General features: G+C 36.7%; 1 protein-coding gene across 41 annotated transcripts in view; it reads left to right on the forward strand.

Moving 5' to 3' along the window:
- Window positions 1-24,632, forward strand: part of SLMAP (sarcolemma associated protein) — a 149,960-nt gene that overhangs the window by 118,728 nt on the left and 6,600 nt on the right. For 31 of the 41 annotated variants that reach the window (XM_019805278.2, XM_019805267.2, XM_019805287.2 and 28 more), the window contains 7 exons: window positions 3,027-3,107; window positions 3,389-3,448; window positions 13,796-13,918; window positions 14,966-15,040; window positions 17,965-18,285; window positions 18,728-18,845; window positions 21,712-21,883. In XM_019805278.2, coding sequence (XP_019660837.1) covers window positions 3,027-3,107; window positions 3,389-3,448; window positions 13,796-13,918; window positions 14,966-15,040; window positions 17,965-18,285; window positions 18,728-18,845; window positions 21,712-21,883 — 950 coding nt within the window. The remainder of the gene's footprint in view (window positions 1-3,026; window positions 3,108-3,388; window positions 3,449-13,795; window positions 13,919-14,965; window positions 15,041-17,964; window positions 18,286-18,727; window positions 18,846-21,711; window positions 21,884-24,632) is intronic. The other 10 variants (XM_019805316.2, XM_034658517.1, XM_034658521.1 and 7 more) reach the window with 1 other exon arrangement.

Here is a 24,632-nt window from a genome sequence, read left to right on the forward strand (position 1 = left end):
TTACTGTAGCCTTAGGGTGGAAGTTGAAAGAATACTAGTAGGTAAAACAGATGGTTTCAACTCCAGGTTCCTCCACTAACTAGCTAGCTATATGCCCTCATGCAGCTTACTCTTTAAACTTTAGTTTCCTCATTTGTAAAATGGAATTGACAATATTTAACTATGGGAATTTGTGGGAATTTAAGGAAATGTTGCTTTTAAAGCAAGAAGCGTTATTCTGGTATTCGACGAACGTTAGTTTTAATTTCCCTTCTTGCTTGCTTTTCAACTAATGGTTCCATTGGCTTAGAAAGTGGTCTGTGGCCAGTATGCTTGTTTTGTCCAACCATCATTTTGTGTTCTCAGAGATAGAGTGAAAATACTCACCTTGTTGTAGACTTTCCAGTTTGGGAACAGTTTTGGTATTGATGTTGATATATTCTTCTGTTTCCTTCTCTATATTATTGGTATGTATCTTAGTGATTAAGTACTGTATAGGAAATCAACCAGTAAGGATTTTTTACGACTAGGAAGTTGGGTGCCACTTCATAGCTAAAGAATGGTGTTTTGAAAGAGACACTCTGCCTCTCATTTGTTGTGTCCTGTGGTTCATTCTTGAATAGATTTGATTTGCCTCCATATAATAATTATAATATCAGGACGTAACAATGATGGACCATGATTTGACTTGTCTTCTTACTTAAAATAGATTCGAGCCTTCAAACATCCTCTCTTTGGAGCACCTACTATGTACTGAAAACTCTTCTCTGCAATGGGGATATAGCAGTTAACAAAGCAGACAAAAGTCCGTACCCTCATGGGACTTATATTCTAGTAAGATCTTAATGGAAGATTTGGTCCCACCTTTAATTTTACCTTCCTGACTGATACTCTAAATAAAAAATAGAAGTTCCTTCTAAGCCAGAAGAATACTTTTGAAAATATATTCTTCTTGGTTTACCTCAGTATCTTGATCATAAAATTGCCAAAAATATTAAAATCAGAAGAGAGTCATTTTTTTATTCTCCCAGACTGGTTCCTTTTCCATCTATGTATAGTTTAGATGTATTAGCCTGCTTTGTTTGAGACTGTAACTTTGTGATTAAAACTAGAACATTCAGAAATGTCTGATTATAGCACGCTGAATGCACCAGAGGTCATAGATTGGATTCCCATGGGTCTCCATGGTTAGTGACTTCACTTCTAATCTAAGCTCTGTGTCTCTCAGCAGTTGGCCTTTGACTAGAAATGGCAGTGAGAAAAGAAACAAAAGGCTTCTTGTAATCTATCACCTATTTCATAAATTAAGCCACAAATTCTAGGGATGTTCTTAATGGAATAGCCATAAGAAGTTATATTCTAGTATTGTGTTAAATATATTTTAATATTAATTAATTGTTTTAGATATGTTTCTGATTACTTTCCAAATGGAAAATATCTCTTGATTTAGTTGGTTTTAAAACGATATATATTAACAAAAATTTTCAAACAATGTATGACAATACGAAGTTAGTAAATATCTGCCATATCTCTACCTCCAGAAGCGACAATGGGTATCTCTGTTATGGGTCTTTCCAGAGTTGAATAAATATTACGGCTGAAAATTCATAGCTAAATGTATAGCTATTTTTGATATAAATGGGGTACATATTATACATACTGTTCTTTAACAACCTTTATATTTACTTAATAGTAAGGAATACATCTTGAGTATTTTCCATTCCATAATGAACCATGCTGCAGTGAACATCCTATATACTATATGTAGTCTGCTTTTCCTTTAGAAAAGTACTAGACGTGGATATGCACATTTAAATTTTTGATATGTGTTACCACAAACAACAGCCATAACATTATAAAAAATAATCATATACTCAGTGAATTTATAATCTAACTAAAGAAATAAGATACCTAAATACACATAGAATGATATAAAATAGAACATGATTAATTACAAAATCACAGGACACAGAGAAGATGCAGTAAGAAGGAGCAGCATGCTGGAGAAATGAAGACTGCCTTAGAGGTGATGGGGCTTAACCTGTATCTTACGGAGTGAATAGGCCAAGTAGAGAGAATGGTCATTGAGTTTAGTGAAATATCAACTCAAGCAAAGAATTAGAGGTTATAGTGAGCATGTCTCAGCCCTGCAAAGAGGCTAGCCTGACTGTGACAGAGCTCATGTGTGAATTAATGCAGAGACCAAATTATAGCCAAATCCTGGGATGTAAAGCTTGGCTGAGACCTTGTGGAGAATGGGGAGATGCTGTAGGATTTTGGTCAGAGAAGTGACCATCTCTGTAAACAGTATTCTAATGCATGCCATAATACATGCAGGTGTACGATTATAAATAAGGATCTACAACTTAATTGTCAGTCATCTTTAATAAATTGTTGGGCTTATAGTTAGGAATTTTGAGAGCAACTTGTTGAAAACAAGCCCTAGGATGTCTTTATGCTCAGGCAGCATACCACTTGCATATAATCCCAAAACTTTTTTTAAGTCTTTCTCAGTGTTGATCGGGTACAGTCATATTTTTTTAAGATATAAAAGGCTGTTGATTTTCTTGTTTTAAATATCTTTTTTATAACAGTTATGATTTTAGAGTTTTATATAAATATAAATATTACTAAGTATAACTATTGCTAAGGCAACCTAACTAGTGTTTTTATATAAGAGAGCCATTTCCTTGCATCATCTTCATACAATGTCCACATTGTCTTGGAATTTTGCTATATTTGTTGCAGTTCTCTGAATACTTTAGCAAAGCTTGCTTCGTTTTTGTTTCTAGTTGGCCAGTGGACAGCCTTGACAAAAGCCCCAGCCCTCTGTACAGCAGACATAATCCACATTATAATTTAATATGAGCCACGTGTAATAACCAGCATTCCATTTTGGACTAGAGTGGTGAAGAAGTAAGAGATTCAGTGACCTCAGTTAATTTTAAAAGTATTTTGCATATCAGTAGATTTAGAGCACCCAAAGCCTAAAGAAGTTTTATTGCTAAGGTTGTAATGAGATTTTACTTTCATTTTTTTCTTGGTAGAAAACCAGGCAAGAGCAAAAGAATCTGATTTGTCAGATACTCTGAGTCCAAGCAAGGAAAAAAGTAGTGACGACACTACAGGTGAGTTGTAACCTAATGTATGCCAATCTACAGATGGTATTGTTACTGGCTGAGTAGTTTAGGTATGCAGGTTAATGTGGGTGGAGATTTCAAAGTTTGTGTTTGGGGGAAAAGCAGTCTCCATTTTTGAAGTTACTCCCTTGAATCTTGGATATATTGTTAAAATTACTTTCAGCTGTACAAATACAATAACTGTGTAAATATCAGTTATTTATTTTGATAGTGATAGCTTGAGGATGGAGCTGATTACCGTTTGTAATTATCTTTTTTGCCTCCTGCAGACGCCCAAATGGATGAGCAAGACCTAAATGAACCTCTTGCTAAAGTGTCCCTATTAAAAGGTACTTTAACATGTTTTAATGGCTTTTTTTTAAAGTTTTTATTTATTTATTTGACGCAGAGCGAGCGAGAAAGTGAGTGTGCACAAGCAGGGGGAACGGGAACAGCAGTCAGGGGAGAAGCAGGCTCCCTGCTGAGCAAGGAGCCCAATGTCGGGGTCGATCCCAGGACCCTAGGATCATGACCCTAGCCAAAGGCAGCTGCTTAACCAACCAAGCCACCCAGGCGCCCCTTTTATGACATTTTAAACCAAGGCATCAGATTCACCCTTTGCCATATGTATAATGTTCAGTTTTAAATTTAGTTAAGAGATTAAGACACGTTCTCTAAAGTAGCAGGAACTAAAATTTAAAATGTTGGCATTGGTGCCAATGCTTCAAACAAAAATATTTAAATCATAAAATAATTTGGATCAGTCAAGGTTATAGAAGGGCAAAGTGGTAAGAGGTAGAACATGAAATGCAGCTGTGATTTTTTTGTGTTTACCTTGATATCTCTGATAGAAGCTCATTAGCACTTTTAACATAAATTAGAAAAAGTTGAAAATATTAATATTCTTGAAAGAACTCCTGTTTGCTCTGTTGTCATATGGTAGCAGTTGTAAATTTCCTCATTTTCTGGTCCTCCTCATCCTCCAGTAAATATACCCAGGTTCTTAGGACACTCTTCTAGAAATAGGTAGGGCTAAGATAAGCAATGCATGTAATAAACTTTTACTTGTGTCACTTCTAAGTGAAAACGACATTTATTTCTTGATATTGACTTGTTGAGACTGAAATGGGTAGTAAATAAAACAGCATTTATAGAAGTGTTTTTAGGGGCGCCTGGGTAGCGCAGTCGTTAAGTGTCTGCCTTCGGCTCAGGGCGTTATCCCGGTGTTCCGGGATCGAGTCCCACATCGGGCTCCTCCGCTGGGAGTGTGCTTCCTCCTCTCCCACTCCCCTGCTGTATTCCCTCTCTCACTAGCTCTCTCTGTCACATAAATAAATGAAAAAAAAAAAAGAAAGAAAAGAAGTGTTTTTAAAATAGAGTGCCTTGGATGGCTGGCTTATTGATAAATTTGTGATTATCAGCATTTAGTCTCTTTTATATTGCCTTTTGTATTACAAGAAAAGTTGCCATACAAATTCAGCCCTGTGGGTTAAACATATTGTTAGCAGTAGAGTAACACCAGGCAGCTGTCTGGAATCAGAAAAACAGCCTATGGAAGTTTCTCTATGTAGAGATGCCTATGCTTCCGGCTGGGCTTTAAAGGAGTCTCTTAGTCCAGACCCCAGGTTTCGGATTATGTAAGGAAGGAAGCCTTAGTTTCACCCTGCATAACCCTGCTGCTGGCTTACTTGTCAATGATGGGAATGGGGGGAGAATCCCAGATTCTCTTACAGGTTCTTAGTCTGGGCATCCTGGCCTTCTCTTCTCCCCATGGAAACTGAAGCTCACATTTCTCTTTGAGCCACCTTTGACCGAATTCCATTACTAAGGGAAGTTCTGAGCATTATCGGCCCAGGCAGCGCAGTTGTCACTGTCTTTAAGTACAATCATAGTTTCCAGCACTTTTCAAGCACTCTTACTGATCTGCACTCTTCCCAGGTGACCTTTGGTGTTGATGAGGCATGCTTTTTTCCTAGTATGATAATAGTACATCTAAGTTAGTGTTTGCATAGTCCGGAAATCTCATCTTGGAGCATTTCTGATTCTTCTCAGAAATTCAGTACTGTTACTGATGCTGAAAAACTGTCAGAACCTCTGGGCCTTTGTGGGAACAGAGAAACAAGAAGGGAGGTGAATGAGTAATGAGCACCTGTCATTCAAAAGTAGCTGTTTTTATGGTCTTTTTTACTGTAGAAATCTCCCAGAAATCTTTTCAGCAACCAAGTGCAGATTGATTTATAAGTAACATTTATGCTTGTGTTAATTATATTCAACTGTTATTAGTGCTCTTGTGATTTTATGTGTCAGTCTGTTTTGGATTTTATTTTTATCCCATGGCCTACCACAATGCCAGATGTTCAGTAAAACTCAGTTATTTGTTGAATGAATTAATAATAGACCTCTTACATCAAAGTTATAAAACCATAAGAGCATTAGGAATGTAACACACTCTAGCCAAGAAGCTAAAAGTCAAAGAGCTCTGGGTTCAGTCCTAGCTCTGCCATGTATTTATAATTTGCCCTTGGGGGCAAGTTGCTTAACCCCTCTGTGCTTCAGGTTTTTTTCATTTGTCTTATTGGGGCTTACTGTGAGGATTAAATGAAATAATGCATGTAGATCACTTACTATGCATAACATGTTAAGCATCATAATGAAGACCCTGCTAATAAGAATGATGTTGGTGATTGATAAAAGCAGACCTATCCGTTAAAGAGTAGCTTTTCATTAATTAAATAAAATCGTGGTGTTTAAAAAAATATATTTCCTACTATATCTTTTAGGGAAAAGCAGTTGGTGGTGGTGGATCTTTTCCAGTTAATAATGTATTTGTTTGTTTACTCTGCCAGATATCAGGAAAACCTTTTTTTAACCCTTGAATCCCACAGGAAGGCTAACTGGTATCTGCAAAAGTGCCCATGCTGTAGGCTGAGGAGCCAGACTCAAGGAAAAGGGACTGAGGGGGGAGTTGTAGGAGGGAAGAAGACTAGAAAATATGAGGTGCCTATGTAGGGAGGGTGGGTGGACGGGTGCTGCTAGTGATTGCTTGGGTGCCATAGGTAAAGATGGCTCAGAGTTTTCCTAACCGTGCTTGAAGTTAAGGTGACAAAAACAAAAACAGAATCCCAAAACTTTCCTTACATTTCTACAGGATTGCAACTTTTGTTAATGAAGTAGTATCTTTACCAACACCCCTTAAAAGGTTTTGCAGCTGACTGTTAAGTCAGTCAGTGATTAGATATAAAGAAAAATCTCCCGTTAGAAACAGGCATATTTTAGGGGCGCCTGCGTGGTTCAGTGGGTTATACATCTGCCTCCAGCTTAGGTCACGATCCTGGGGTCCTGGGATCAAGCCCGGCATGGGGCTCCTAGCTCGGCATGGGGCTCCTTGCTCAGCAGGGAGTCTTCTTCTCCTCTTCTCCCTCTGTAATCTCTCTCGCTCTCGTGCTCTCTCAAATAAATAAAACCTTAAAAAAAAAAAAAAGGCATATTTTAAGAGTCTCCAAGAAATAGTCACCATAGCCCTAAATGGTTGTTTTTCCATTGCTTTTCTTTTCTTTTTTAAGATGTTTATTTATTTATTTATTTATTTATTTATTTGATAGAGAGATAGAGCATGAGCATGAGCAGTGGGGAGGAGGCAGAGGGGGAGGGAGAAGCAAACTCCTCACTGAGCAGGGAGCCTGATGGGATGTGGGGCTTGATCCCAGGACCCCAGGATCATGACCTGAGCCAAAGGCAGATGCTTAACTGACTGAGCCACTCAGGTACCCTATTTTTCTTTTGTAAAAATTCTTAAAAATAATACATTCTGGCACTTACTAGAAACTCTTGGCTTGTGGTTGATTGTGTGTGGTTATGCATTGGAATCTCTATAATTAGGTTCAGTAGGCTGAATAGAACTTTTCTCTTAAATGAAGGATATCAGTTATTCGCCACGGTGTTAACCATCAGAGCTGTAGAAAGTAGCCCCTTTATTTTCCTCATTGAAACCCTGTGCCTGACTTCTTGAACCACTATTTTTAAATTTTATTTTCCCTTTTAAAAAACAGCCAATCTTTATTTAGAATTACACAGCGTGCTATGTTTCATGTAAGTCATCTAGGATTAGGAAAAGAATCTGAAGTAGATTAAATATTCACCATGAGATATAAATAAAATGATGATAGCAATAGTATCTTTTTCCTGAAATATTATGTTCAATTTATGCTATTTCTGAAGGAGAAATAAAGATGTGGCTTGAACCACAGGTTTTTATATGCTTAATCATTTCCCCAAAAAAGGTAAAAAGAAAACTGGAGTTCAGTCCAAGTAGTACCTAATGCAAGTTTGCTCTATTTAAGGAACTGTGCCAGGGACTCCAGTGGTTTCAGACTCTGATAAGACCGTCCTTGGGGTTTGAGGAGTTTCTAGTCAAATTGGTGATAGGAGAGGTGTAGATAGTAAGCTGCTTCTTTGTGGTTGTTGCTATGAAGAGTTCAAGAAAGGAGAAAGAATGTCCAGTTTTTGTGTTTCTTTTTGTTTATCTTGGAAGATGGGCAGGAAAGGCAATTTGAGCCTCATGAAAGAAGTATCATTTGAGATGACCCTGAAAGTGTGTCATACCACATATGGCCTATTTAGTGACAAACAATCTCTGATTCTGGTTGAGATTCTAGATCCAACTGCCAACTTGCAAGATGTGTAAAGAACTATAGACATATTCTAAATGAAAGTGGTGGGGATACAACAGCAAAATCCAGAAAGTGGAGAATTTTATAGGGCACACAAAAGTAAATTGCAAGGTTTGTGAGAAAAAAGGAAGAAGGATGGGGAAACCTATCAATTAGATTTAAAAGATGTGTCAACTAAATGCAATGTGTGAACCTTGTTTGGAACTTCATTCACACAATCCAACTCTAAAAGCGTTTGAGACAGTGGGAAAATTTTAATACTGACCAGGTACTTGATATTAAGGAGTTGCTCATGATTTTAAATGTGATAATAGCATAGCATTACAGTTCTCATTAATTTTTTTGTTTTTCTTATCTTTAGAGATGATCTAGATATAGATAGATTTTTTTTAAGTGGGTAGGATTAAGAAGATCGAGATACATTCTTAAAAAAAGGAAATATTAAAAACCACAAGCTTAGATAATATGGGTTGGGTTTGACAAGTATAATTAAAGTCTGTTCACATAATCATTTGAGTGTTTTGTAGGTCGGGGTGACTCTTTTGGCAGAATTCTGTAGCTTCTGAATGCAGAAATGGTATGGTCAGACCTGTATTTTGAGGGGATTTGTTGGATGAACTGGAATAGGTAGAGGCTGGAAATAAGGCAACCAATTAGGAGGCTTAGGTAATCATTGAGAGTCTGAGCTAGGATGGTTTCTGTGGAAATTTAAACAGAAGAGCAAAATCCAATTTGAGTCCCTGTTGTTCTGTTCTGTATCATCTTTCCTTTGGTAATCTTATCTCAGATCTGTAGGCTTAAGGAACTGAATATAAGAGATAAATGGAAGTTAGATATAATTCCAGCATTTGATGCGGAGTTACTGAAAGGATGGTAATGCTATTGACAAAAATAGTATTCCTGGAATTATGGGTGTCCTGGTGGGGAAAGTGATGGTTTAAGTTTGAAGCATTCTTGAACAGGAAGGATGACTTGACAATAGGTTCTGGTTTGCCTGGAACCATTTATGTCCATTGTCCCAGTACAATTATTAAAAGTGCTTCCTTTCACATTCAAAGGTGTCCTGGCTTTGTATTGTCATCCTAGGGACCAGAGATGCAGTTGGAAGTACAAGACAGAAAGTAGGACTAGAAAGTCATTTTCATTTATTTCTGAGACTTTTATTGACCCAGGAAATACAGAGATAAGACTCAGGAGGAGACTGCAGTCTTCTAGAGGAAAAGAGATATGTGGATAGTGTAGTAAGTGTTTTAATGGGTGTGATAGAAACTTTGGACAGCACAGATAACTTCCTGGCTAGGGGCAGGGATGGGATAGAGCAGTAGTCAGGATGGCTTCCCAAATGGGATAGTTAAAGATAAGTGAGAATATGCCAAGAAGGGAAAGGGAGCCATGCATTTCTTTAAAATACTATTTACATTTACAAGTAGTAATAATGTTTAAAGTCAGAATAGCATCTGTCAGTGAGGAATTGTACAGGAACACAAGTGTGATGGAGCACAAACTGTGTGGGACAAATGTGATGAAAGATAAGACTTGGTCAGACAGAAGGCAGTAACATGTTTGGGAATTCTGTGCATAAGGGTGACCATAATAGCAGGGGGAATTTATGGAGAAAGAAAAGGACAGTGGGGTGGACAGAGGAGCCAACAAAAGAACCAGTTGTCAAGAACCTGGCTGAAGGGATGGCAAAGGGGTGGAAATCAACAGTTAAAGGCTGCTGCCAAAGTTAAATTCACAGTTAAGTTCGTAGTTAAAAATGCCACCTAGGACTGTCTCACATGGCTGCACATACCTATGATGGAAAAATGGTCCTTCCCCTCTGTGATGGTTGTTCTCATCAGACCTTCCAAAGGGAGGAGTGGTCATAGTAGAAAGAGGGTGCACCCACCTGGCCAGCTGCCTCAGATCACTTATTTAAAAAAAAAAAATTCCATTCAATTCAATTAGCCAACATATAGTTCATCATTAGTTTCAGATGTAGAGTTCAGTAATTCATCAGTTGCATATAACACCCAGCACTGATCACATCACATGCCCTCAGGCAGATCATTTCTATTAGTTGATGAGGTAGCAAACATGGCTGCAACAACCTTCGGCAAACATGCATGTGCAAAATGAAATAGGAAGAAGTGCTTTGATTCAGCCCTTTCCCAAGTGTTCAGAGTATCTCAACCATGTTTAGAGCAAAGGTCAGAATTTAAGTTAAACCTCCAGTCACTTTTCTGAAGAAGCAGTGACACGAAATTCTATTTAGGATATCTTGTAGGTATTCTGTGTGCCAGGGCTGGTTCATTTAGTGGGTTCTTGTATGGCATGGATCTCTATACAGAATTTAGCTTTATTCTGAGAAAAGCTGGCCTGTGGCCCAGACTGTATACACCAGGCAGTTCTAAGGATACATCATTTATGTTAGGGAGAAAACAGATTCTGTTAATCTTAACACCTCATCATGGTTCTTAAAAACCATTTATTTCTGTTTGACTTACACATCTAAATAAAATGGATTTGGCTCCGAAAGGCTTTCACTTATCTTGATCGAAACACTTTCCATCAGTACTCATCACAACACTTTTCACAAGATTGTGAAGTAGATTGATACAGAGAATCCTTTTCCATGACAAAAGTCAGCACCATGAGAGTAGACCCAAGCCATAGTAAACTAATGCATTTTCCCACATAACCATATGAAATACAATGTGCCCTTGGTCAACCTTAGCACAAAAAGATTTGCTCATCGGTCTTGGATAAAAAATTAGCATTTGCGGGGTGCCTGAGTGGCTCAGTTGGTTAAGCATCTGCCTTCAGCTCAGGTTATGATCCTGGAGTCCTTGGGATCGAGCCCTGTGTCGGGCTCCCTGCTCAGTGGAGAGCGGGCTTCTCCCTCTGCCTGCTGCTCTGCTGCTTGTACTATCTCTCTCTCACTCTCGCTCTATCTCAAATAAATAAATAAAATCCTTTAAAAAAAATTAGCACTTGGTTTTCTGAAAAGAGAATCTGCATACTACTTGATTAGTTTGCATGGTCACTGTGTGTATTAAATTTAATTTGTAAAGATTTTTGTTCAGTATCTTCACTTCTGTGATCAAACACTGTATAGAGTTTGTATGTGTCCATTATGACATCTTATCTGCTCTAATTAAAATGCTGATCCTTTTTATTATATGGTACAAAGAACTAATTTGCAAATAGTAAATCTCTATGTTAGCACAGTTTATTAATGCCTAGATTATATTTTGCTTACTGAAATATAATTACTTACCATAAAATCTGTTCCATTGTTTTTAGTTTAAAAAGCAAGTATTAGTTTTGCTTCACAAGATCACTGATGAAGGGAATTGTTATGCTGCGGACAAGAACTGTCTGCTTTCATAGACCTTAAAGGTGGACTATATATGATTCTTCATTTATAAAAAGGATCCCCTTCTTCAAAATGAAATAGTTCTCTAGTAATTGTATTAATTCATTTATGATTATTATGTTTATTTTTTATCTACACATTTAAATGCAAATCTTTGGTTATCTTGTATATTAATCAGTTAAGTGCTCACTGTATGTCTACCATTGTGTTAGATGGAGTATAGTATGTCCCATATAGTATGGAACATAAGCGTAAAGCATATGCATTTAACATTTGTTACTAAGAAGAAATCAACGACAGGAATCCTCTTATTTCTAGAGAAGTAAGAGTTAGTTGTTAGGAAAGCATACTAATTAAAACTAATTTCTATCATATAACTAAGAAGTTACTATGATTTATGGGAAAGAGTTGGGCTAGAGTGAGAATTCTAGTCCTATCTCTACCCCTTTCCAGATGTGTAAGCCATTTCAGATCTCTGGACCTTTATTTCCTCATTTATCAAATGAAGGAGTAGGTCTTTTCCAAAATTCTGTGTATCTCTATGGATTCATGCTCCTTTTAAAAATGAAGCTAAATGCTATTGAACAGTTAGAGAACTTGCAAAGAGCTCACTGGTTTGCTTGGGTTTGACTGTCAAGCTCTAGAAATCAGGCAAGAGACCAACGTGTGCCAGGAGTTAGATGCAGTCAGGGGATTAGATGCAAAGACTTCATTCAGCCTGGGCTTTAAAGAATGGTCAGGCTTGGAGGAGTAAAGGAGATGGCATGAGCAAAGGTACATGAGGAAAGTAGTCTCGTGACTACTGCAGAGCTACTAAGGAGACTAATAGGAATTGAGTATATTAGTGAGTAATGGAAAATAAGTAATGACTGGATTATGGAGAACTTTAAAAAGTCAGATAAAGATTTCTGCATTTGTTATAAGAGGGAGTCAAAATAGGTTCTTTTTTTAAATTTAATTAGCCAATATATAGTACATCATTAGTTTCAGATGTAGTATTCAATAATTCATCAGTTGCATATAACACCCAGTGCTCATTTAGATCACTTCTTCATCTAAGTAAGAGAATTGCTTTAGTATTCCAATATAGGATAGAATGCAGAGGGTCAGGCTAAGTTAAGGGCAAGAATTTAGACAGAAATGATTAGGGCTTATTCTAAGATTGTAACGTTGGGATTGGTAATTTCTAGAGACCTTTTTTAATTATGAAAAATTTCAAACACAAGAAAAGTTGAAGAGTACCAAAAACACTCATATATGGCCACCACATAGATTCAACAGTCATTAGTGTTTGCCATATTTTCTTTATTTATATGTGTATATATGTAGAAATTTTTCTTTTAACTTTCTATTTTAATAAAATTTCAGACTTAAAGTTGCAAGAATAGAACAAAGAATCCCATATACTCTTCATCCAGTCTCCAAATGTTAACCTTTCACTCCATTTGCTGTTACCATTTTACAGAATTTGATTTATCCCTCTCCCTCCTCCATGTACCTTCCTCTCTCTCCCTGAGCCATTGAGAGTAAGTTACAGACCTGATAACCTTTATTCCTAAATACTTAAGTGTATATTTTCTGTTTCTCTTACATAGCCACCATACAACCCTCACAGTTAGGAAAGTAACAATGATGTATTACATTATCACATCCACAGACCTTATTCACATCTTGTCAGTTTTCTGTCTCACAACCCCGAGATCACAACCTAAGCCAAAATAAAGAGTTGGACGCTTAACTGATTGTGCCATTCAGGCACCCCAGAGATTTTATTTTTAAGTAATCTCTATACCCAGCATGGGGATTGAATTTACAATCCCAAGATCAAGAGTCACATGCTCTACCAACTGAGCCAGCCAGGTGTCCCTCTTAGCTCTTTTGTAATAAGGTTGTTATGCCTGAGCTACTTGTAAACCAAAGTGATAGTCAAATAGAATGCACTAGAAGAATATGGCCTAACTGATGATATATTTATTTCAGGCAGTGTTCAATAGCAGAAGATTTTAATACAGTGGAAGACGAGGAGAGTTACAAGAGAGGAAAGAAAGACATTAGGGGAGGGGGCATATTTGAGATATAATGTTGGATCTGATTTATTTTGATAAAATTATTTGGGTTACATCATTTTATAACTCAGCAGATATTTGTTATGTATTTAGTGTTGGGGAAATACTGATGACAAAGTGAGCATGGTAGAGATTTCAGCTTGGTTTTTATTTTGTTCTCCACAACTGGGAAAATAATGCTAAAATACTTTTTCTTGAAGAAAAGTTTTTGTTTTTCCATTTCATTAAGTTCCAAGTGAAATTTTTCTGACTTGTTATCAAGTGATTTCAAAATTGATGAAGAATGGTATATGCCCATTTTACTGAATGTCAAGGCTTACATAAGCTCTACATAGTGAAATGTATAATTTAGTATATATTAATATATATTTTATAATACTGTTGCCATGAATTACTAATATATATTTAGCTGTACTTGTGTTCTTTCTCCAAGGTAAAATGACTAAAATGCTTAATACAATTTGCTTCTTAATTTTATTTAACTTAGTTGTGCTGTGTTCTTTATGCATGTCTAAGCATGAAAGAGATGGCTAATATTTGGTTGTAGAGATTATAGTGTGATACTAACTCTTGCTTTTAAAATGAACATATTTTTGTCAGATGACTTGCAGGGTGCACAGTCAGAAATTGAGGCAAAACAAGAAATTCAGCATCTTCGCAAGGAATTGATTGAAGCCCAGGAACTAGCTAGAGCAAGTAAACAAAAATGCTTTGAACTTCAAGGTGAGATCAAGATTACATTGATTCTTTAGGGGATGTGGAAACAATGTGATATAACTGAGTCCAGAGGCATAGTATCTTGTTCTAGATCCACAACTTTATTAGCTATGTGATCTTGGGACATTCACTTACCCTCTCGGAACATATGTTTCAGATCAATAAAGTGGGGAGAGTTACAGTTGCTTTGCTTCCTTCACGTTGTTGATGTGAGTGAAGATCAAGAAGGACCTGTACCAATGAAAGATCTTAACAGTTAATTACTTATTAGAAGAGGGAGGAAAAAACAACATATTTCAATTTCTAAGTTTTATTTACACTTAGTGTTTGCTCCTTAGTAGAAGATGAGGGAAATTTATATTCCCTGTGATTTTATAGTGTCTTCTTCAGTAAATGGGAACAACCAGGCAAGGTAAAGGTATAGAATCTTGCAGTTTCCCAACCACTTCTTTTCTAGTTGTTTATTTATCCATAGTGTCACAGGCCAGTGGAGTTGGTGGTATTTATTCCCAAGAGCTTACATTTCCATATCATTCACAATAACTACCTAGTTTCAGTCACTTGGTACCGTAGAAAGTCTTAGAACAAGGAGAAAATAAATAGCCTATGGAGTCCTCCTGTTCTCTAAGATGACCTTCCTGATCAGGAGGAAGATTCAGATCCCCAGCAGGAACTGGGAACTTTCTGTTAGTTAGTACTCACTATGTACTTGGCAGTAAACATGAGGGTTTTAAGTCTGTTTTTAAATTTTAAGCTCAAAATGCTGATTAACAACTATCAAGAATGCTCCTCATGTTAAGAAGAGCACATATAATTTTGGTGATGTAAGGTCTAGAAAACTCTGCTACTCGATTTAATAGATGTATTACTTACTACTGTTTTGTGCTCCTAAAATCTTTAAACTGTCTAACTGCTAATACTGATAATACTTGCTGCTTAGCTTTTGTTTCCTTCAATAATCTTTAGGTGAGAATTTCTTAGAAATTTCCAGCTGTTCAATTCTGAATATTTCCATTAACTCACAAAATTAGATATACTGTGTTTTATTTTTAGCTCTTTTGGAAGAAGAAAGAAAAGCCTATCGAAATCAAGTTGAGGAATCCAGTAAACAAATACAGGTTCTTCAAGGTATGGAACACCACCCCAGGGCTATTTGGGATTATTATTGTTTGTAGTGATTCAAAAGGAATGGAAAGTAAGAGTTTAGAGAGTTCCCATTTTTCTTGTCTTTGGTTTGTCCCTAGAATCTGAGACTATAACTAGGCTCTTGGTGACCTTTTTGTTTTGTTTTGTTTTGTTTTGTTTTGTTTTAAACATGATTTCCTAGTATTCTACTAATGGACACTGGGAGTGGGAAGAGCATGGGTGAAGACATGGGTTTGGTAAGACTGTCACTCCCTGGGTTACGTAGTGAGTTACTACAGAGGGGGTCTTTGGACAGGATATCAATTTGAGCTACTCTGTGCATCAGCACTTTTAGCTTGGTGACATTATTGCTAATGCTCATAACATACAGCATTGAGTGGCGCCTGGATGGCACAGTCGGCTAAATGTCCGACTCTTGGTTTCAGCTTAGGTCCCGATCTCAGGGTCATGAGTTCAAGCCCCATGTTGGGCTCTCCTCTTGTCGCAGAGTCCGCTTGAGATTCTTTCTCCCTCCCTCTACCCCTCCCACTTGTTCTCTCTCTCTCTCTCAAATAAAGCTTTAAAAAAAAAAAACATACTTGCATTGCAACAAAAATTATATATCACATGGAATAGAATAATGATCCCTGCAGTGCCTTCATTGGTTAAGGCAGCTCTTCATGCCCACCATTTTGCTATCACTTTGTGTGAACGATCACAGGTTTATTGCAGAAAAGACCAGAAAGATCCTTGCTGCTTGCCAAGGGTTTACTTCAAATCACAGTTCTGGTACTGTGAGGCTCAAATTGTGGGAGCCCTAGGGGAGATTTTTCTTTCCCATGCTATTGTAAAATTCCTAAAGCAAAATTAATTTGTCTTCATTGTCAAAGAGGGAAGTAATGTTATTTTAAAATTTTAGTTTGAGATGTAGGGTGAGAAGAAATTAAATGGACAATCTCAGTTCAGAAAAAAATGGGGAATCATTGTATGAGACGTATTATATTTGCCCTAAAATATCCCAGAGAAAAAGCAGTCTTTTGGGTTTTCTTTCTTATTTTTGAGTGGGACATTTGAGTTATTTATGTATTTATTTTTAAGAGAGAGAGAGAGGGTGGAAAGGAGTGCAAGCAAGCCTAGGAGTGGGAGGGATAGAGGGAGGGGAAGAGAGAGAACATTAAGCAGGCCCCATGCCCCACATGGAGCCCGACACAGGGCTTGATCTCATGACCCTGGGATCATGACCTGAGCCAAAATCAAGAGTCAGACACTTAACCAACTGAGCCACCCAGGTGCCCCCAGGGACATTTGAGTCATTTTAAAATGTAAATTTTATTATGGTCAAGTTAGAATTTCTGGGGTAGATTGTATGTCTTTTTGAAGAGAAAACTCTTTAAACTCTTATGATTTAATGCCTTTATCCATTAGCTTATGTAAATCTGATTTCAATCTGTATTTGCATTCTGTAGTGTGTGTGGACAATTTTCCCTAAAGGTTCTATGACATAGAACTGCCTTTTGTCTTAAAGCGGTCTTACCTAGGCATCATTGAGTGCCCTCTAGTGCCAGCATGTGTGTTTTATGACTTTATCCACAAGTGTATGGTCCTGTTACTCTCTGGCCATTGTGTCTTCAGATTCTGAATTGTTAACCTCTCAATGCTTCCTGCAAACTGAAAAGGCCTCATATGTTTGAATGCTGATTTATGGAGCAGGCTTCCCCTTTCTCAGCCTTAAATTCTCTTAATTATTTTAATTATTATTCTTTTCTACCTAATGAACTTTTTCTACCTATAGTTTTCTTGTGTTATAGTAACCAAGACTATTTTTCTAGTTCTGAACCAAGTATTTTATACAAATTGTTTCCAGTTTAATCCTTGAGGGCACAGGGCCAGATCTGTTAAAAATACACCTCTTTAATTAGGCATTATTCATTAATGTTGTCAATTCATTATTTCAACCAGTAATTCTTGGTTGTTGGCTCTGCTAGTATTGAGGATAGAGTATGCATGAGATGTACAGTACATAAGCAAATATAGAATATGGTGTCCGATAAAAGCAGAGTAATGGGCTAGAGAACAAGAGGGCTATTTTTAGATAAGACATTAGAGAAAGCTTTAAGGAACTGACATTTAAACTGCAAATTGAATCAAGAACATCAAAGGTTTTACTAATGCGTACCATTTGACCAAGCAATTCTATGTCTAGGAATTCACTCTAAGAAAAAAGTCAGGATTGCATTATAAACAGTATTTTTTATAGTAATTAAAAACTGAACAGCCTAAAATGTTTAAAATAAAGGGTTAGTCAAAGAAGTCACAGTGTTATTTTTTTGTTATTAAAAGATATTCATCACCAGCAGGTTAGAGGACACTATGTATATTACAATCCCTCCCTGTCTTTGCTTTTATACATGTATAAAATGCATACAAAAAATCTAGAAGAATAAATAAGAAATGCTGGAAGCAACTTTCACTCTGTGGGAGAAGTAAAAAGATCACTTTGGTTTTTTTACTCTTTGTGTTTCTGTATTTTGACATTTTCTGCATTAACATGGATTGCTTGTACTGTTTAATCAAAAGCAACAAACAGCTCTGACAGCCTGGGCTGTGCAGTAACTACAGTCCCATTTGGGCTGTTCATTTACTTGTAATTGCTTTGGACAAAGAGAATGATGGATCAATAAATATACTTTTGGGGGCGCCTGGGTGACATAGCGGTTGAGCGTCTGCCTTCGGCTCAGGGCGTGGTCCTGGCGTTGTGGGATCGAGCCCCACATCAGGCTCCTCTGATATGAGCCTGCTTCTTCCTCTCCCACTCCCCCTGCTTGTGTTCCCTCTCTCGCTGGCTGTCTCTGTCTCTGTCGAATAAATAAATAAAATCTTTTTTAAAAAATAAATAAATAAATAAATAAATAAATATACTTTTGTAGCCCAACTACAGAGGTTACACATCAATATTGAGAATCTCCGGGAGGAAAAGGACAGTGAAATCACAAGCACTCGAGATGAACTGCTTAGTGCCCGAGATGAAATTTTGCTCCTTCATCAAGCAGCAGAAAAGGCTGCCTCTGAGCGGGACACGGACATTGCCTCGTTACAAGAAGAGCTTAAGAAGGTGCGAGCTGAGCTTGAGCGGTGGCGGAAAGCAGCGTCTGAATATGAGAAAGAAATTACGAGTCTGCAAAATAGTTTCCAGCTTCGATGTCAGCAGTGTGAGGACCAGCAGAGAGAGGAAGCAACAAGGCTACAGAGTGAGTACGCATATTTTACATAAGCTCTCAACTCTTGACAATGATAACTTTATAACTTGCACAAAATAACCATTTGGACTGTTTTTCTCTGTGATAATAGTTTAGTTGCATAAATCAATGTTTTTATATGGGACTATAAACATTGTTCAGGTCTGAAAGTTCTACAATAAATTGAAATTTTTTTACAATTTTATATTTCAATCTACTGAAATTATTTGTCTTATAAAAGTGAGGTAGGAAGAAAATATTATTGAAGTTCAAGGTGATGGCACTTACCTGAGATATAGATGCAAAATAAACAGGAACCAAAGAATAACCATGTAAAATCTACATGTTTTTAAGGGGGGCAAGTATGTTTTTCTCTGAAATATTTCCCTTATCCTTTGAATTATTATAGAAGTTATGTTCCTATATTAATGAATATGTTTTGGGACTATTTTAGGTGAACTAGAGAAGTTGAGAAAGGAATGGAATGTATTGGAAACCGAATGCCATTCTCTAAAAAAGGAAAATGTTTTGTTATCATCAGAACTGCAGCGGCAAGAAAAAGAATTGCACAAGTATGCAAGAACTCTTTTAGCTTCAAAATATTTATCTTGAATTTTCATCTAAATTAAATTTAAATTTGAAAATTAAATACCTTTTTGGAGCAAAATGTTCATCCAGACTCTTTTTGGCTATTTGACAGGTTAAGCACACTAACTGAATACTTCAGCAGGTTTTTGGTTTTTTTTTTTTACTTCCACCATCATCCTACGTGTCCTTTCCTTTTGGTGTATTCCAGGAATATACATTCGTGGACTACAGCTCCCCACCTCCCACCAAGGCCCTAAACAAACAAACAGCAAAGATCTATACTTATGATTGAATTTGTCCTATAAACTAAATGATAAAAATTTCAAATGTAAGTTGTTTTTCTTTGACGCCAGTGGGTCCTTCTGTTGGTAAGGGTAATCAGGAGATGACTATAATAAAGAATTTATACCATTGAAAGATACAGATTCAGCTTTTGAATTTCACAGAGTTATATAAAGAGTAATAATATATACAATCAAGAACTCTCCAAAACCAGTTATGTCTTTCTCATATCCAGTACCTTACAAGCAAACCAATGAATGCAATAAATTTATGCCACAAAATTTAGTGGAGTCCTGTTTTCCCATCAACATTTGTTGTATAGTTTAAAATTGATTTTTTTCCTTAAAAATTTGATCCATTCCATATTTTTATTTGAACACTACTTATGTTCTAATTCGGAATATAGAAATAGTACGTGTTTATTATTTAAGCAACTCTTGACTAATCCATTTCCATCACTACAGTACACCAGAAATGGGACTCTTTACTCTCTTGTTAGCCTGTGTTTATACCCCTAAAGAACATCAGGGTTAGCAGAAGCTCAGTGATCAACGTCAAGGTCAGTTCCCATAAAAACAAGCTTTAGGAGAAAACGAAGAAAGGACTAGATACATCAGAAAATAGTAAGCCTCATTACCTGCTTATAAGCAATAAAAATTGTAATAGACTATCCATTTTTAAAAATCAAGAACTAGTTGAAGGAACAAGGTGTGCTGACTTATTGTCTAAGATGCTTTCTTACAATACCATGTATTAATAGTATCTGTTGTGTCCTGTCTTTTCAGTCTTTTCATACATTTATTTATATTACTTTTTAAATGTTTAGAGATAATTAGTAACAAGGAGTAAACATGTTTATAACATGTAAAATTCTGTAAAATGAATTCCAGAATCTGATTAGGACAAAATAAGGGCCCAAACACAACTATATACACATGTGAGTGTATATGTACCAACTGATTGTGTTGACAGCACATTTGGGCAATTGTTTGGTTTAAAATGAGTGTAAGATGATGTAGACATTCAAATTCTTCATATTTGGAATCTTAGGGAATCCGTTTAGTTTGATGTTCTATTAAGCAAGAAATAGTGTTCTTTGATTACTAGTATTGATTATCTTAAATTACTCCTGCCTTGGGATTATTGATATTTTAAAGATTTAAACTTGATCCTTCTTTTTTGAGATATAATTAACTAGAATCTGGCAGGTTGTTAAATGCTATTTTTTAAATCACTTCAGATTTTTTGAAGTGTTGCAAAGCAGCAAACGCCTTATAAGTTAGAAGCATACAGTTTAAAAATATTAGGTCCCAGAAGGGTGGAATATATTATATCATTAGTCAGAGTTGTCTGCCTAAACTCACATAAACTATTTATGACAAATTCTGTTTCCTAAACTTTACTGGTTTAGTGGTACTCTAACTTTATTTGGCAAGCCTCCTCAGCATTTAAGTAGTATTTAGTAGCTAGTCTTTCTTTACAGAGTCTTCTATACCACTTAGTTCTTAGCTATATTGGGCTGACATCACACTCACCCCTCAAGAATTTGCCTGGCATACAATCAGAATGGGATTTATACTCCATAGTTCCTTCGTTAACAATATTGAGTCTGAGTCTTATGATCCATTCTGAGAAGCATAAAACTGTCATCTTGAAAACTTTATTCTCCTTTAGCTATTTCTGTTGTGGATGGGAGCCACATTCTTTCAAACAGCTACACTATGTAGGTCTTTTGTTTTTTGTTGTTTGTGATATAGAAGGAATTGAACAAAGAATTTCTATTCCTGCCTATCAAGCTGTTTTCCTAGTGTGTAAATTGGATTTTTTTACATCAAGTCACAAAAGTAATTATAGAATTTAAGCCAGAGAACATCCTCAGAAATTATTGAGTTCAGTCTTCTTATTTGACAGTGGAGGGCACTGAGACTCTCCTTGTGTTATTTGTGTCTGTGTAACATGGTGCCTAGCACAGAGCTCAGGAAATGCTTCCTCAGGGAAGGAAACTGCACCAGTTAAGTGACTTGCTCAGTGTCCCACAACTGAAGAGTGGCAGCGCTGGGGTTTAGAACCCCTCCTCCTGGTTCTTTGTGTCATGCTTTTCCCCCAGTTTGGTGTTTTCATTTGAGTAGGTTTATCTTTACTTGAATCAACAGTGGCTCCTAAGCTTTAAGTTTTTGTCCCCCATCCTATTTGTCAAGTACTTAACTTAAATAAGAAAATAGTTGAAATACGTGCTGATTACCTAGGGAAGCCCCACACTGAATATTTTTATGAAACAATTAATATAATGTGATGTAACAAAATATACATTTAGTCACCTCCTACTTCCACTTTTAAGATTTCAGCCTCTGTGCATATTTCAATCTGAAAATAGAACACAGCTTTAAACATGCAATTTTTTTAGTATTTTAATGCTTTTTATTTATTGAACATATCCTGTTCTCTTTTATATGTTTTTCCTCTTCTGAAATTTCCTCCATCCCTCCTAGTGAAATGTATGAGAAATTGGACTTCCTGCTATATCTAATTTCTATATAAATTGAATAACTATCAATATTTATGTTGCAGTTCTCAGAAGCAGAGTTTAGAGCTTACCAGTGATCTCAGCATCCTTCAGATGACTAGGAAACAGCTTGAGAATCAAGTGGGATCCTTGAAAGAACAGCATCTTCGGGATTCAGCTGATTTAAAAACTCTTCTCAGTAAGGCTGAAAACCAAGCAAAGGATGTACAGAAAGAGGTAAAGCGAAAAGACATTATGAGCCCAATTATGGTTGGACTTAAAGCCAAAAGCAAATCAGATATTCATGCTAGTTAGAAATAAAGAGAAGCAGGAGTCACATTACCTGTCACAAGTTGGTACTTCGAGCATCTCTGCTTGGTGATTTCTAGTTGTGTATCATGGTCCATACATAGAGAATGCATCAGTAGGGTTTGGTCTCAAAAATATAAATATACAAAATTACATTAAAATTTTTACCAGTTAGTTGACCTATATGAGAAGCCCTTTGTATACCAGATTACTCAATTCATTGTTTATCTTTCAAAGACAGTATCATATTTAACTTAGAATACTTTTGGAAAGCAAGGTGGGGCCACACCATAATGCTGTCTAGAGCCCTCAGTGACACTGGCCTGAAAGTTATGTAAAATTCACCTCATAGCCAGCCAGCCAAACACATATTCTGTGACCTTTTACTTTCTTCTCCTGCACTCCCACCTCTTTTTCCCCTTCTTCTCCCCTTCTTCACAAATATGCATGCTCACTTTTCATGTCATTTTGCTTAAAACCTTGACTTGGGTGGCTTTAAAAAAAAAAAAATCATGTTAAAAATGGTGAGGGCTGATTTCGGAATAGAGACCCCACCCAGCCTCTTTCTGAGCAAAAATTTGAAGTTGACAGCGGGGCAAGGAGAGCTGCATTCAGTCCTGCTGCCTTATCCTACTCCCTGCATTGAGTCCTGGCCAGCTCAGGGGACAGAGAAGGCTGGTGCACCTTGACCTTCTGGTCAGGGCCCATCCCAGTTGTAGACTCTCTTAAATGAAGGGTTCGTTATTCATAGAAGGAAATTGAAGGCAACTCTTTGTCTTTAATAACAAATTTCTCTAAAATTGTTTTTAGAAAATCTGTTCAATCAATGCACTTTTTCTTTGCACTTCCCTTTCCCTTGTAGTATCCTCAAAGTGGACATGATTATTGTTCTTCTGTCTTCATGTTTGTTCTTAAAGAAAAAAAAACTGTAACATTTTTTATTTACATGTGGCCATATTGATTTTGTAATATGTTCGTTTTTATCTTCTTGCTAAAGATATGTGTTCTGGGAGCAATCTCATTTTACTTATTTGGAACACAAATTTTGTGCCAAAGTAAATATCCTAGTATTTAATACTGTAAGCACTTTGTGTCCTTCCAGTCCATACGCCATAATTCTTTCAAAATCTGGGAAGAATGCTGTGGTTGGAAGATGATTCTGTTGTATGTTACTCTGAATGCATTGGCCGTTTTGTTGCATTATTTGTTTGCCTGTTTTTGGTCACTGAGCAATCAGTGAGAAATGCTTTAACTGCTTCCACAAATGGCAGTGGCATGTTGTCACAGCATCTAAATTGTTGATAGCTTTGGATTGCATTAAATGCAGCACATTTAAAAATATGTGTGAACTTGTCAATATGTTTCTTTTCTATTTTCTTGTTCAGTGTTTTCCATTGTGAAATGATGTGTAGTCATCACACTCCTTTGTAATGTAAAATTGCTTCTCTTTCTGTTTGTCCTGATGTCAACTATTGGATACTAGTCTGTAACTAAAATGTTCTCTAATGAGGTTCTTATATCTGTGTAATCCACTGCAAATGAATTACTACCTTTTATTAATGCACATATATTCTCTTTCAACATTTCCCCTTTGTTCTCCTTTCTCTCATAGAATCATGCTTAATGTGCACAGTATCATGTATCTTCAGCACTGTAACAGGCTAAACTATTACAAGCTAAGCAAGCCAGATATGATTATTTTTATGAAGAAGAACCAAAGGTGTTGGTAATATTGTGTGGTATTTTCCTCTTAATCAGAACTGAGCTCCTTTCTCACCTTCGAGTTAGAAAGCAAGATGGAGCAAAAATGCTATCCAAGACAGGTGTGAAACTAAGGCTGCAGAAGGTGACCTTTTGTTCCAACAATTAAATTTTATATGTATGGCAACTTGTATTTGAACATTTAACCAAAAAAAAAAGTACGTGAGAAAGTAAATTTTAATCCTCAAGTATTAAGAGAAAAATAATGGTATATCTTCTTTATATCTGACTTAAGAAAAGCATCTTTATACTTTAGTAGGGATATCTATAGTTTAAAAATTCATAAAATGTTGAGTACACAAGTCCCTGGTGCAAAGACTGACTCAGGAAAGTTGTCTGGCTTCACCACCTTGCTCTGGGGCCAGAACCCCTCCCACCCTGCTCACATGCTGAAGGTAAACAGCAGGCTCTTCCTGACTGACCTGCTTTCCTGTCACTCTGCTTCACAGCCCCTGGAATGGAGAAATGATTAAGTGCTTCGGTGTAAAGGGCAGGCTGGATGTAAGAATAGTGGAAATGGAAAGTAAAGGAGAATTTAGGTCAGCAAAGCAGTTTTCACTTATCCTTTATTAGTCCCTGTTAAGAATCAGATCATTGAGAATTGATTATGTTCTAAGAGACTAGTCTAGGTACACTGGATTTGCTTTGGCAGCCTGCCGGCAACCTTCTGCCTTGTGGAAGGAAGTCCACAGACCCCACAAAAAAAGCTGTCATAAAGTCCATGAATCTTATTCTGTAGTTCATTGTCTGGCATACTACCTGGACTTGTTCTGGGAACACTGTTAGGTAACAGGGAGTTCCTTTCACATTTTACCTCCCTCTCTATACCCGTATCTTTCTTTCCACTTACTGGTGATTTCTCTGCTGACTCGAGAGATCTCCCCACCCCCACCTCTTCTGATTAATGTTTTTATAC

Source organism: Ailuropoda melanoleuca, chromosome 4 (genome assembly GCF_002007445.2).
Source record: "Ailuropoda melanoleuca isolate Jingjing chromosome 4, ASM200744v2, whole genome shotgun sequence".
Classification (NCBI taxonomy): domain Eukaryota; kingdom Metazoa; phylum Chordata; class Mammalia; order Carnivora; family Ursidae; genus Ailuropoda; species Ailuropoda melanoleuca.